This window comes from Elaeis guineensis, chromosome 5 (assembly GCF_000442705.2).
Source record: "Elaeis guineensis isolate ETL-2024a chromosome 5, EG11, whole genome shotgun sequence".
NCBI classification, from domain to species: domain Eukaryota; kingdom Viridiplantae; phylum Streptophyta; class Magnoliopsida; order Arecales; family Arecaceae; genus Elaeis; species Elaeis guineensis.
The window spans coordinates 6,126,340-6,140,075 of NC_025997.2; the positions used below are offsets into that span (position 1 = coordinate 6,126,340).

The window sequence follows — 13,736 nt, forward strand, 5'->3', positions numbered from 1 at the left end:
GACCCTGAATTGCTTTGGTATCTAGATGGTCCGACATATCCGATCAACAGTCCTTTTTCTTTATGATTTAATCCTATTATATTCATGGAATAGAAATGATGATAATTTGATATTTTAAATAGGATTAGCTGATTCTTCTAACGAAATCTGAAGATCTAAGATGAATGAGGTAAGTGGATCTTACCTCCTTATTTATTTTTAAATTTTCATAATTTTCATGCATATGCTCTTTTATTAATGAAATCATATTCTTTATAAAATAAGGATCAGCATATGTGGTATGAAAAATATATTTTATTATGAACATTGATTTCATGAATATGCTTATGAAAATAGCATGATTATGAAGTATGAATTTCATTATCTTTCCATTATGTATATGTATTTTTAAGAAAAATATATAAAGATTTTAAAAGCTTTTAAATAGCTATGAATGAATCCCTTCGAGAAGGTAACATCCAAAGTTGCATCCATACAAAATATGGCCCTGCAGAGGGTATAAAGTTGGCGCATGAAACAAAACTCTGTCGATTAAGAAAATGACCTGTCACGGATATAATAGTGACTTAGCATGAATATCTGAGAGCAATGTTTTGAAACTTGACATGAATACATGATAAGAATGATTTATATTTATGATTGTGAAATATATATGATTTTATGCATGCATGATTGGTTTATGACTTGTTTTATTATATGCTCAATGAATATTTTATTTTTATTATCTGTTATTTTTTAAATATTATATTATTATGAAAAACTTATGCTTGATCCGATAAGAAGCGCAAGTTCTACTTACTGGGCTAGTATATTCATATTCTTTTTATTTTTTTTTTTTTATAGAGAAAAAATATTAGGATCGATGAAGGATTTAAACTTGAAGATCTGCGTAGCAAGCTTGAAAATTTGATAGCGGAAGTTTAGTTTATTTTATGATCACGAATTTATAGTTATTTATGAATGTTGAGATTCGGTTGGTACTTGCTTTTGGATTTAGATATTCTGAACCAATATTGATTTAATTATCTGATGAATAAAAGAATTGAATCTTTTTATTTGATGGATTTTAGATGATTATGATAGATTGGTTTCGTGTTATTGTGTATCCCATCTCTCGGTAGCATGACCGTATTATGTTTTAAATTTGAGACGTGACAGTGTATGTATGTACATATATATATATATATATATATATATTTTAATAAAATAAATCATTCAAATTTTTTGGATGTGAATATATCTAAAATAATTAAAAAATAAAATTATATATATGCTTTGAAATATAATGGCAGCGGCAAAAGTGTTGTCGCGTACCACTATAAAAAGATGCACTACAAAATTTTTTAACCAAATATAATCCATCCATAGCATCCTTTTATCGCTACGGAATGTTTGATATTTTCATAACACTTTCCATACCTATCTCTGAATAATGTGTATGAAAAAAATTATTACTTTTTAGCCAAAATTCTTTTTCCTGAAAAAATGCTATAAAATATATAACCATGCTTACTTTCATGCTCCAAGAACATATACCATGGAAAAATATCTTTAATAAACTATATTTAAATTGCATATCAGCAGATAAGGCCCCCTACATAGCTAAAGGGGAAGAGATTTTTTTTTAAAATATCAAATATATCGGATATAAATTGCCTTTACCCTATGAGATCCACCTAAACCAAAGCCAAAACTAGTCATACTCAAAAACCCAACCGCAATGCCATGCAATTATCCAAGACAGAGTCATCAACATGCCCATAACTTTCCAAGGCCCATTACCAATGTTGAGAGATCCTTCCAATACAAGATTTGCCGTACCAATCTATATCATATTTACTGACAAACCGCATCAATAGGGGTGTACACATTCGGATTAGATCTGTCCGGAGGTATTTTTGAAATTGAACTGACTTAAAACGGCTTTTTAAAATCAAAACCAAAATCCAACCAACTTTATGCAAAAAATCGGTTCAAATCGATCCGCAAAAATCGATTCGATTCGGTTTATTAGGATTGCTACAGTATCACCAGCTCCCTCCCTGTGCAAGGACAAAGGGGGAGGGGCTAAGGGGAATACTCAATTATGGAGGAATAAGTTTGTAACATATGGATCTTCCGCCAGAAGCTGAAGTGCAGTATCCTCATGGCCCCATGAGGGTGAACGAAAGGAAGAGGAGAGCAACAATCCAAGCATGGTAGTAGCAACAACTACGGTGGCAGCGGGATCTAAGAGGGAAAAGAGGTGGCTTAGGAGATAAAATGGGAGGGTAGATAAGAGAAAGCCTTCCAACTTCTAAGTTTCCTTCAGTTGCAGCTGCCCCCACCAAGGGCGATCCTAAGTGGCGGACGGGTAGAGAATTTAGGAGAGGCGAGAGAAGGATTAAAGGTTCGGACATAGTAGGGCAATTAGGAGAGGTGAGAGAAGAATTAAATATTCAGGTAGACTAGGTTTAAATCAGTTTTTTAAAACTTAAATCAAAACCAAACCAATTTTTTTTTGTTTTAAAAAAAATTCAAACCAAAACCAAACAGAATTTGGAAAAAATCCGTTCCAATTGAATCAAAATAACCGGTTCGGATTGACTCCACGGTTTGATCGATTTTGCTACACACACCCCATGCACCAGCATCATATTGAAATTTCGTTCAATATATAAGCAGAGCCACTCTTGCCCATCCCTACTATTTGATTTCGGATATTAATATGGCTAATGGTGAGAAAAAACTGCCGGATGTTTGGGTCACAAAATCTAAACCGGTTAGGATTTTGTTACGAGGTGGTGGGTAAGCAAGGGGAACCAGGACTTAAGGTGCGTTGAGATTCGTGGTTGGTAACAAGCTATTAGGATTAGGAAGGATACTAATAACCGGATTGGATTCTAATTATGTCCTCCAACAGACTAGATCCGGCTGTTGACCAAAAAACAGACTAGATCCAGCTACCTGCAAGCTATGGTACTCCAAGCAGGAAACAACAAGCCATCCCTAGCAGGAAAAAAGAACCTTATGGCCACCAGACTGTATACATCTGCATACATATCCAAGCAAAGGTAGAAAAGAGTAGAAGTCATCCAAGCTAGCAGTACGTGTGCTCGGAGCAACGGCAGCAGCAGCGCCGGCAATTTGCCTCCTGACTCGTTGATAGAGAATATATATTCTCACGGTTGCCGGTGAAGTCTACCCTCAAATTCCGCTGCGTATCGAAAGTATGGCTGGAGCTCCTCTCCGATCCTTCGTCGCAGAAAAATCTCCCTCCCGCCATATTGTCAGGCTTTTTCTATCGGCATCCGCTAGAAACATCGTTTTCGTTTTCCTCGGTCCATCCCGGCTTGAAGGACCAGCAGCTTGAGTTCTCAAGCATCACTAGCTCGATTTCCAGGTCGATAGGCTGTCTCAATCTAGAGCTGCTGGATAGTTGCAACGGTTTGCTTCTCTTTGAATGCCGTGACGAGAGCAAGAAATATTCCTTGATCGTCTGCAATCCCACGGGGAACACATGGGCGAGCATCGACATGGACTACTGCCCTGCAAATCGCGGCGTGAGGTTGGTCTTTGATCCAAAAACCAGTCCTCACTTCAAGGTCGTGATGATAACGAATGCTGAATTCCCGGCCAACGACTACACCACTTTGGAGCTGCTAATCTTCTCCAGCGCCACCAACGACTGCGAGGTATCTACCATAGATCGAGAGCTACCCCTCCTCTCGGATTGGCTAGAAAGATATACCATCAGAACCGCCTATTCCCATGGGCGAGCGGCCTCCGGGTCGGTCGTAAAAACTGTGGAGCGTGAGGATTGGCCGCCGATGCGTCAACTCGTATCCTTGCCAAGGTTCAGCTTTGCAAGAGATAGATGCATGGAAATGTTGGGGAAATCTGGAGGACGTGTGCATTATGCCGTGTGTTGCGAGTTGAAATTGCTCATATGGATGCTGGAAGATCCGAAGTGTTGGGCTTTGAAGCACGTTACCAGCACGTGGAATTTAATCCAGCAGCACAAGGAAGGTCGACATCGAAGAACCACGGCTGGCTCGATAAGAACCCTGGCCTTCCACCCAGATCTTGATGTCATTTTTCTTCAGGTGGAGTGGAACATATACTCTTTTCATCCCACTAGCAGAAGCTTTGAACTGCTGGTCAGCAAAAGAGGTGCAAATCCTGATAAGCTTCCGTACCGGTGTTTCAACCCTTAAAAACTTGCTTCGTAGCTGATCGATTGGCAACCCTAGCGACGACAGTTGGGAAGATCGGTTGCTAAATGCTAAGACCCTGGAAAGTTGGAAATAATTCATCACTTTCTAATTTTCTTAGACTAAAACTTAATAGTTCTTGGTAGAGTTCCGATTAGTTGATTGCTTATGATCAAGTAAAATTCTATGTAGGAACGAAAATACTTTGAGAAGTCAAGCATCATCATGTGGTGTTGCATAGAGTCCAGTACTTTATCTATCTATTTATCATTTTTTTCTTAAGATAAATAATTAACAAGGATCCACAACTTGAACTGATTTATTTTGTGGTGGTGTTAACGATGAGGTTGTAAGATTTTGTCATCTGCTTCGATATGGCCGGTTTCAGCTCCATCTTTGCAAATTTCAAACGAGGTCTACAAACTCTTACAGATGATGGAGAATGTTTTGGGGTGCTCCATTGCTGTCTGTTGCTCCTGGAGGTCATCCTGCGCCTGGTACTTTCACCTTGTTTTCTGTTCTGTTCGCAGTCTCAGTTTTTATTTGTGCCTCAAAAGTCCTGAAAGTCACCGAACCTGTCTGTTTTTGGGCTGCTCCTATTTTGGTTTCCTTCTTGAAGTAGCAATTGCACCTTCTTTCGTCTGAATGGCACAGCTGAAGATTCAGGTAGTTTTGGTCTCCAAAAACTGAACTCACAAATATTACCCAACCCCAGTTTATAAAAAGCTTGGATCAAACACAAACTTTGGAACCAAATACCTAGTTACCTATTCAGGCTGAGCAACAAACACAACACTTTGCAGCTCTACCCTGACAGAAGAATCCCAATCTATTGCTACTCTGGCTTAGTTGATGGTGATTGGATGCAGGCATTGATGACTCCCTGGAGGAACTGAAGATTTGATAATAAAAACCAAGGTACATCAAAATATTTGTCACTCGTGTCCTTGCTAAGGTTTGTGCAGGAAAAGCATTTAAATTTGACCATGTACCATAACATGAAATTGAAAAAGATTATATGGCCATGCATAACACCAAAAGAAATAACCAAACGCATTTAGAGATATACAGATTGACAGAGAATTTGAACATGTAAAACTGCATCGTAGAGCTTCTCAAATCAATACCGCAGACCAGCTACTAAGAATAAAAGAATCTTGGAGTTAATGAACAGAAGCAAGAAACTCTAAAGTTAACAAGGTTCTTCCACCCCTCAGCAACCAAGAAGAACCTGCAGCAATTGGCGTTCACCATGATCCTTCCACTCCTCAGAAACTTTATTCCACACTTGAATTATAAGATGCAGCAGGTCTTGTGATTAGGCCTTCCCAGCCAGGCATGATCGGCCAAGCATCGACACATAACCCATCCTTGACCTCAGATACTTGACTGCAGGGTGGCAAAAATCTTATTGCGCTACGGTGAAATTTGACAACTAGCCTTGATGTTCCTTGTACAACAGTTGATACTGGAATCAACTTCACAAGTTCTGAACTCTCGTCTTCATTCAAGAGAATGGTGTATTCCACAAGACGAGAATATTCACCACAACCAATGACTACACCCAAATGCCAAAACCCCCGAAACCCTCAATCAAAATCGAACACCTAAAGAAACAACAAGACATAGTAAGTAGAGGTCACAAATAGCAAGATGGCGATCATCAAAGCAGTGGACCATTTAAACTGGTGTTAAAAAGTTGTGTTTTTGTCAACAAACACAGTTCCAAGAACCAGGATCTGAGAGCAAAAAAGTTTTGCATGAATTAAATACATAACGGTTAAGAAGGTTTTTTAGATTTTAATGAAGAAAGTGCAATAAGTTTTATACCATTGCAGCACATAGTGGCCACAAAATAAAATTTCATTGAAATAATCAAAGTGGTATGGATTATGGAGCCAAAAGAATTTCCTCATTACTACAAGATCAATATCAAAGAAAGAGTAAACTTGCTGAGGAAGTTCGCAATCCGAAGCCCACAATTTCTCAAAAAAGAAAAAAAAGCCATAAACAGAGGCAGTGAAAGGCAAATTAATCACAACTCCATCTTTAATAGATTCGCAAGAAAAATAATTGCACCAAAACCAGGGGCATCTAACTAACAGATAAATCAATAAATGGCAAAAAGAAAAAAAGATAACTAGGAGATGAAGCAACATAATGTTGTAGCCAGAGATATGTTAAGCGGCCAGTAGAAGGCTACACCAAAAGCATATAAAAGCAATGGAAATGAGAGTGCCGTACCACTTTGTATCATGGCTAGTAACCTAAGCTAGCTCTTGTTGGAGTTTTCCAGCATTGGTAGGGCCTCCAAGACTGTAAACAGAGGTTCTTTTAGAAGATGCAGAGGTTTTAAGGAATCTTGAGTTCTTAGAGTTTCTGCGAGATCTTGACATGAGAATGATCAAAAGAAGCAAGCGAGAATGAGAATTCGGGATCTCACTGCGTCGTGCAGTAATCTCAGCTTTAAAAGAAGGAGAAAAGAAATCAAGACTCTTGGCATTGAATAACAGTAGAATTTGTCACACAACTAGCACAAGAAACTTCTAATTTAGTGAATGAAAATCTAACATTTGAACCAATGAATCATATAAAGAATCAGATCGCAATGGCATGAAAAGAAACCATTAGCATTATTTCATGCATGAACCAAACGAAATGAAGAAATACGCATATAATGCAAAACCTATTAACAGAGACAATGCCAGATGATAAAGATTGCACCTCTGCAATTCTTAATCGATCCACGTGAAGTTAAACGCATCCAAATCACATTAGAACAAGCGGGAAGAAAAAATATTACGGCGAATCACATCATAGCGATCAAAAAGAAGCAAAGAAAGCAAGAATTCGGAATCATATTGCGTTCTTGGACTGATCTAATGGCAGAATGGAAATCAAGAAGCTTGTATGACCCGGTCCTTTGATCACCGAGAACAAAGCTTTCTCCCACGCGAATGTTAAAGCAAGGGCGGAAAAGTTCGGAAAGAAAAAAAAAAAAAAAAGAATACATGAGAGGAGGGGAGGAAGAGGACTCCGATCGGGAGTCTTCTTCCCTCCCGAATCCATTAAAAACCATAACTGAGAAAACGCCTTCCTTAGATTTTCATCATCAAATTTGTGAGAAAACGCCGCCGATTCCGAGTTCTTCATCGAGTCCTTTCTTTGGGATTTCGCCGAGAGATCGCCGGTTTCCCCTTTTTCAGCCTTCTCGGATCTAGGTAAGTTATTTAAGACTTTATTGCACTCTTTTCCCAGGCTTATTGCCTCCGATTAGAGCCGGCAAACCGCCGGATTTGGGCAAGAATGGGGTCTCCCCTGCTCCGAGTTTTCTTCCTCTATTTTGCCCACCACCGGCGGCAGTGGCCGCTAACGGGGTCATGTCCCAGTCTGTGCCGGGTGCTGCCGTTGGCCACCGGCCAGGATTCCACGGCCTTGGCCGGATGAAAAGGGGAGAAGAACAGAGGTTCCGGTGCTCTGTTTTGAAGAAGAAGAAGAAGGGAGTGAGGGGCCTGCCTCTCCCCTCTCCTTTTTTATTTTGCTTCTTCTCTCCAGTTAGGTTGATGAATTTGTAAAAAAAAAAAAAAAAAAAAGAAAAAGGAAAAGGGGATTTAAGGGACTTGGTGGTGAACCCCAGCAAGCCGGTGAAGGGTTTAAAACGATCAATTTTTTTTTTTTTTTTTTGACATCTAAATTAATTATATAAGAAAATAATTTTTCGGATAGAAGATTATCGGACAAGTGCCTTAGCATTCGATTTATGAAATGGAGTATGGATTGATATTTAAGGTGTTAAAATTTATCGTCGGTAGAGATAAGAATTTTTAGACACAATCACTAGTATATTATATTTATTAAAGTATTACATAATTTTGGTTCTTATGATAGGTATATATTTTATATAAATATTGGTATGATTAATCATATTTTTTATATTATAAGATATATCAAATATTGATGGTTTTTCTAATGATTATGATTTGTGACAGGGCTATTGAAAATCTTGAAAAAAAATAATTATGATATATATTTTTTGATATTAATAAGATTTAATAAATTGATGATAAAAAAAAAGATATTAGGACTAGCTATAGTAAACTGAGAATAGTCCGTTATGGATAGAAAGATGGTACCAAGAATAGCTCTATTATGGACAAGAACGTAGTATTATGAATAGCCCACCATGGATAAGAATATGGTACTGAGAATAATCTCACCATGGACAGGAATATGATACTGAGAATAGTGCTACTATGGATCGGAATGTGGTACTTAAGTTGGCTCATCACAGGCTGGAGAGTGACCGTGATTAGTCTAAAATTCTAAAGATAATTATTGATTGATCTGATTTATATTAATGAGATATGAATGATAAGTCGTGAAATCATAATTAAGTAAAAAAGATTTTATTTAATTATATATGTCCAATATATCACTTTACTCTATATGGAGTTAATCAAGAGTAATACATTTCATAGGCAAAAAATTATGTATTTTAATTCAAGATCGAGATGTTTTTGTTCATTTGAAAGAGATAGAGATAATTTGATATGTATTGTGGATGAAAGAATTTAGTTTTAAAATATCATAATTTTTTTTATATCGAGATTTTGTAAAACAAGCATTTTGAGAGGGAGATTATCTAGTAGTTCGAAGATGATATGAAGAATTAAGTACTTTCAAAGTTTGAGCCCCAGATATGATAATTTTGAAGATGAAATTATTTAAGGGGAGAGAGTGTAATGGCCCGGTCCTTTGATCACCCAAAACAAATCTTTCTCCTACATGAATCTTAAAATAAAGGTGGAAAAGTAAAAAAAGGGATAGAGGAATATGGGAGAGGAGGGGAGTAAGGGGACTCTGATAAGGGATCTTCCTTCCTCCCGAATCTATTAAAAATGATAACTATGCCACTGGATTTGGGTTAGGAAAAACCCTAAGGATCATCTATAAGAAGTGATCTCCCCTTCTTTAGATTTTCATCATCAAATTTTTAAGAAAATGCCACCAATTCTGAGTTCTTCGATGAGTCTTTTCTTTGGGATTTCATCAGAGAGATCATTGGTTTTTCCTTGTTCAACCTCGTCGGACCTACATAAGTTATTTAAGGTTTTATTACTCTTCTTTCCCAAGCTTATTGCTACTGATTGGAATTGATGAGCCGTCAGATTTGGGCAAGAACAGGGTCTTCCCTGTTCTAAGTTTTCTTCCTCTATTTTACTGACCATCGAGGGCTATGGTCGCTATTGGGGTCACATCTCAGTTGGCATCGGGTGCAGTCATTAGCCACCGATCAGGATTCTATAGTATTGGCCGGATGAAGAGGGGAGAAGAATAGAGGTTCAGGTGCCTTGTTTTGAAGAAGAAGATAAAAAAGAGAGTGAGAGGGCTTCCTTTCTTCATTATCTCTCTCTCATCTTTTATTTTATTTCTTCTTTCTCTAGTTAGGTTGATGAATTTAAAAATATAAAAACAAAAACAAAAGAAAAAAGGGATTTAAGGGACTCGATGGTGAACCCCTTAGAGAGTTGGTGGAGGGTTCAAAACGAATAATTTCTATTATATTATTTTTTTGACATCTAGATTGGTTCTGTAGGAGAATAATTTTTCAGATAGGAAATCATCGAGCGTGTCCTTTAGCACTCGGTTCAAAAATTGGATTGTGGATTGATATTTAAGGAGTTAAAATTTATCATCAGTAGAGGTAAGAATCCCTGGACATGATCATCAGTATATTGCGTTTATTTATGCATTGCATAATTTTAGTTCTTATGGCTAGTATATGTTTTATGTGAATATTGGCATGATTGATTGTATTTTCTATATAATAAGATATATCAAATATTGATGAGTTTTTGGATAATTTGGATTGTGATATGGGTTATTCAAAATTTTGAAATGAAATAATTGTGATACAATATTTTATAGTATTAATGAAATTTAATAAATTGATGATCAAGAAAATAGACATTTGGACTAGCCATGTTAAATTAAGATAGCTCGCTATGGGCAGGAACATGGCAATGAGAATAACCCCACTATGGATAGGAACGTGATACTCAAGATAGCCCGCCATGAGTAGGAATATGACACTGAGAATAACCCTACTATGGGTAGGAACATGGCATTAGAAATAGCCCTACTATGGACAGGAATATGATACTGGAGTTTGCCAGTCACAGGTTGGAGCATGATTGTGATTAGTCCAAAATCTTAAAAATAATTATTAATTGATCCGGATCATATTAATGAAATATGGATGATAAGTCATGAAATTATAATTAAGTAAAAAAGACTTTTCTATTTATATATGTGCAATATATCTCTTTTCAAAAAGATGGATATTTGATGGCGTATGATACATACTTTTGAATAAATTGATATTAAGTAATATTGGATATTTAACATGAGATTTTTTGATTTATGTTTTCCTTGACACTGTTCATTTATTATTTTCAAATTATATCTTATATTGGTGTGAGTGTGTAAGGATACATACTGGGCTGTGAAGCCCATGTCCCATATCTCTTTCTCTTCTCAGAGTTATAGGATGCTATTATTGGTTATAGTCTATGTTCATGCATGAAGGACAAACAAATAAAGTAATATTGATATCCTATCGGATGATTGAAGGATGATCGAATTTTGTAATTATACATATTTTATTATTTGTTCATATTGAGATCATTATTTTTATTAAAAATTTAATATTTTAATAAATTTTAAAGTCTTATATATTCTTTAGAATCTTGTCCTAAAGAGTATGTGGCCATCACGTGCTTGATCTAGATACTGGGTTTGAACGTGATGAAGCTAATAAGGCCTACCTGGATATCTCCTCTCTGGAAAAAAGCTTTCTCCTTTTATATCTCATCTTCCTCTCTCTAGAGTCATCTTCCACTTGTATAGAGTGGATGAGAAAAAGAAAGAAAAAGAGAAACAGAGAAGAGGCCTTAGGGAGTTTTGGGGACAGAGTTTATGCTAATCCGATGGGTGTACTACTATATGATTTTGGCATCCATATTTTTGGGAGAATCTAAGAGATGATTTTGTTATGAAAGGTGATTAAGGTCAGGGTGTGATCCTCGATCACAGCAGTCAAGGAGGGAGGAGATAGCTGTATTTTTTTTTTTTTTTAAATGGAGACTTTGAATGGTTGATTGTTCGCAATGTATGTTTTTGTCAGATAATAATACTTAAAATAAATTATTTGTTATATTGCTAACTTTTAGCTTAAAATAAATATATAAAGAGTAAAAAAATTGAAGCCAAAAATAGATGAAAAACTACATAAATAAATTAGAATAAAATGAAAATCATAATGCAATACAATAAAGTAAAAAACATACATTAGTATGCCAAAAAAAAGTTAATAGCTGTAAAAAGATAAAAATATAAATGAAAATAAATGGTAAAGAGAACTTAAAAAAAATAATATCGTAAGTAAAAGAACAACAAGATCCATGAGAAAAATAAACTTTACAATACAAATTCTTGAAAAATAAAAATAAAAAAATATGATAACAAACTATAAAGAAATTTATACCATTATATGTTAGACATTTAAACATAATATCGGCAAGGATAAAATGGTATATTGATGATTTTGAAAAGATTGGTGCTTTATATCAAGATCTTACCATGAATTAGATGCAATTAATAATTTCATAAAAAAACTTTGTTTTTGCATGGGGATAAACAATGGATTTTGAGATTTTATATTGAAAAATCTACCAAGTTGTTGGTTTTCTTTCTTTTTAATGTTACCAGTAGTTGAGTCTCTTGAAGCCCACTTTAAACTTGAATTGAATAGGTACAAATTTTATCAAATTACTCCAATCCTGCAATATTATTAGCATAGAGTCCACACAATACATGGTATACAATTTTTCTCACTTTTTTGGCTATTCTCCAAATTTAATATAGAATAGATATAATACAATAAATGATAGAAATATAATAGAATATATAACAAATATAGTATTCTAATTATTTTTTTAAAAAATGATATTAATATTACGATACATTATCCCTATACAAAGTTCTAATAGTACACATATATCTGTTGATATGTGTATTATATTAAAATAATAAGTCATACTCCAACCTATATATAATTTATAAGAAATAGAAAAAAATATTACATCTAGAGGATATTGAAATATAATATAGTAGGATTATTACAGCTGGTTTTACTTGCACTTTTAAATAAATCAAAAATATGCAATAGTAATTAATAAAATATTATTGTAACTTATGAACCATATGAGATATGGGCAACATATGCTATTCTCCAAATTTAACATCGAATAGATATAATATAATAAATGATAGAAATATAATAGAATAATTAACAAACATACTATTCTAATTATTTTTGAAAAAAATGATATTAATATTATGATACATTATCCCTATACAAAGTTCTAATAGTACACGTATATCTATTGACATGCACATTATATTAAAATAATAAGTCATAATCCAACCAATATATAATTTATAAGAAATAGAAAAATATTACATCTAGAGGATATTGAAATAAAAATATAGTAGGATTATTACTGATTTTACTTGCACTTTTAAATAAATCAAAAATATGCAATAGTAATTAATAAAATATTATTGTAACTTATGAACCATATGAGATATAGGCACGATATGTTATTAATGAAAATTTTAATTAATATTATCATATATTTAGTAAATTTGATTATTAATAATATTAATTAACTTTTGTATCCATTAGTAGTACTAATGAAACTTTATTTGATATGGTTTAATAAGCTTTTTGTTAATGTTATTATATCAACATGCGCTGTATGAAATAAAAGTCTCAAGAGATTTATTAATAATAATGTTATTAGTGTCTATGTAGTGAATAGGGAGCTCTTCTCAAATAAAGCCTCTATTTTGTCATGCATGCATGTATGTATGTATGTGTATGTATATATATATATATATATATATATATATATATATATATATATATAATAATATATATATATATATATATATATATGTCTGATGTGGCAATCCAACAACACATACCTCACAGCAGCGCCAACAAATATCTAAAACTTGAGTATTAATTAGTTATACATCTTTCACAAACAAAAAAAGGCAAAATCCTATGTTTGAGGTTATCTTTCTATTTCTTTTTTGGCAAAATGGATAGATTAAACCACATAAGAATGAATGCAATATTCTCATGACTCCATTTAGTCTTTCCATTGCAAATAATCTCCCATTGATAAAAGAATTGAAGGGTATTATGTTAAATAAAGTTCATGAAAATCTTTTTTCTAAAAAATAATGAGAATTATGCTCCAAAACATATGTATCAATACACAGCTATTATCAACTGATTCCATCCCAATTCCCTTTTGATTTTTTTTTTTTCCTTGATCCTCATGCTCTCCACAGATTTTTGATGTCCTTTGACCAATCACCAATTTTAAAATATAATTTTCAAAGAAAATCGTAAACTTTTAGCAAAAGGACATTTGGTCGTGAAATAAAGCTTTTTTTTAAGTTGTACTG

At 34.3% G+C, this 13,736-nt stretch overlaps 1 protein-coding gene across 1 annotated transcript; it reads left to right on the plus strand.

The window, feature by feature from the left end:
* The first annotated feature begins 2,714 nt into the window (after window positions 1-2,714).
* On the plus strand, window positions 2,715-4,330 carry LOC114914231 (uncharacterized). The gene is made up of 2 exons (XM_029264937.2): window positions 2,715-2,813; window positions 3,180-4,330. Exons 1-2 carry the CDS (start codon window positions 2,715-2,717, stop codon window positions 4,194-4,196), a joined length of 1,116 nt encoding a protein of 371 aa, XP_029120770.2. The 3' UTR covers window positions 4,197-4,330.
* The last annotated feature ends 9,406 nt before the right edge of the window (window positions 4,331-13,736 follow it).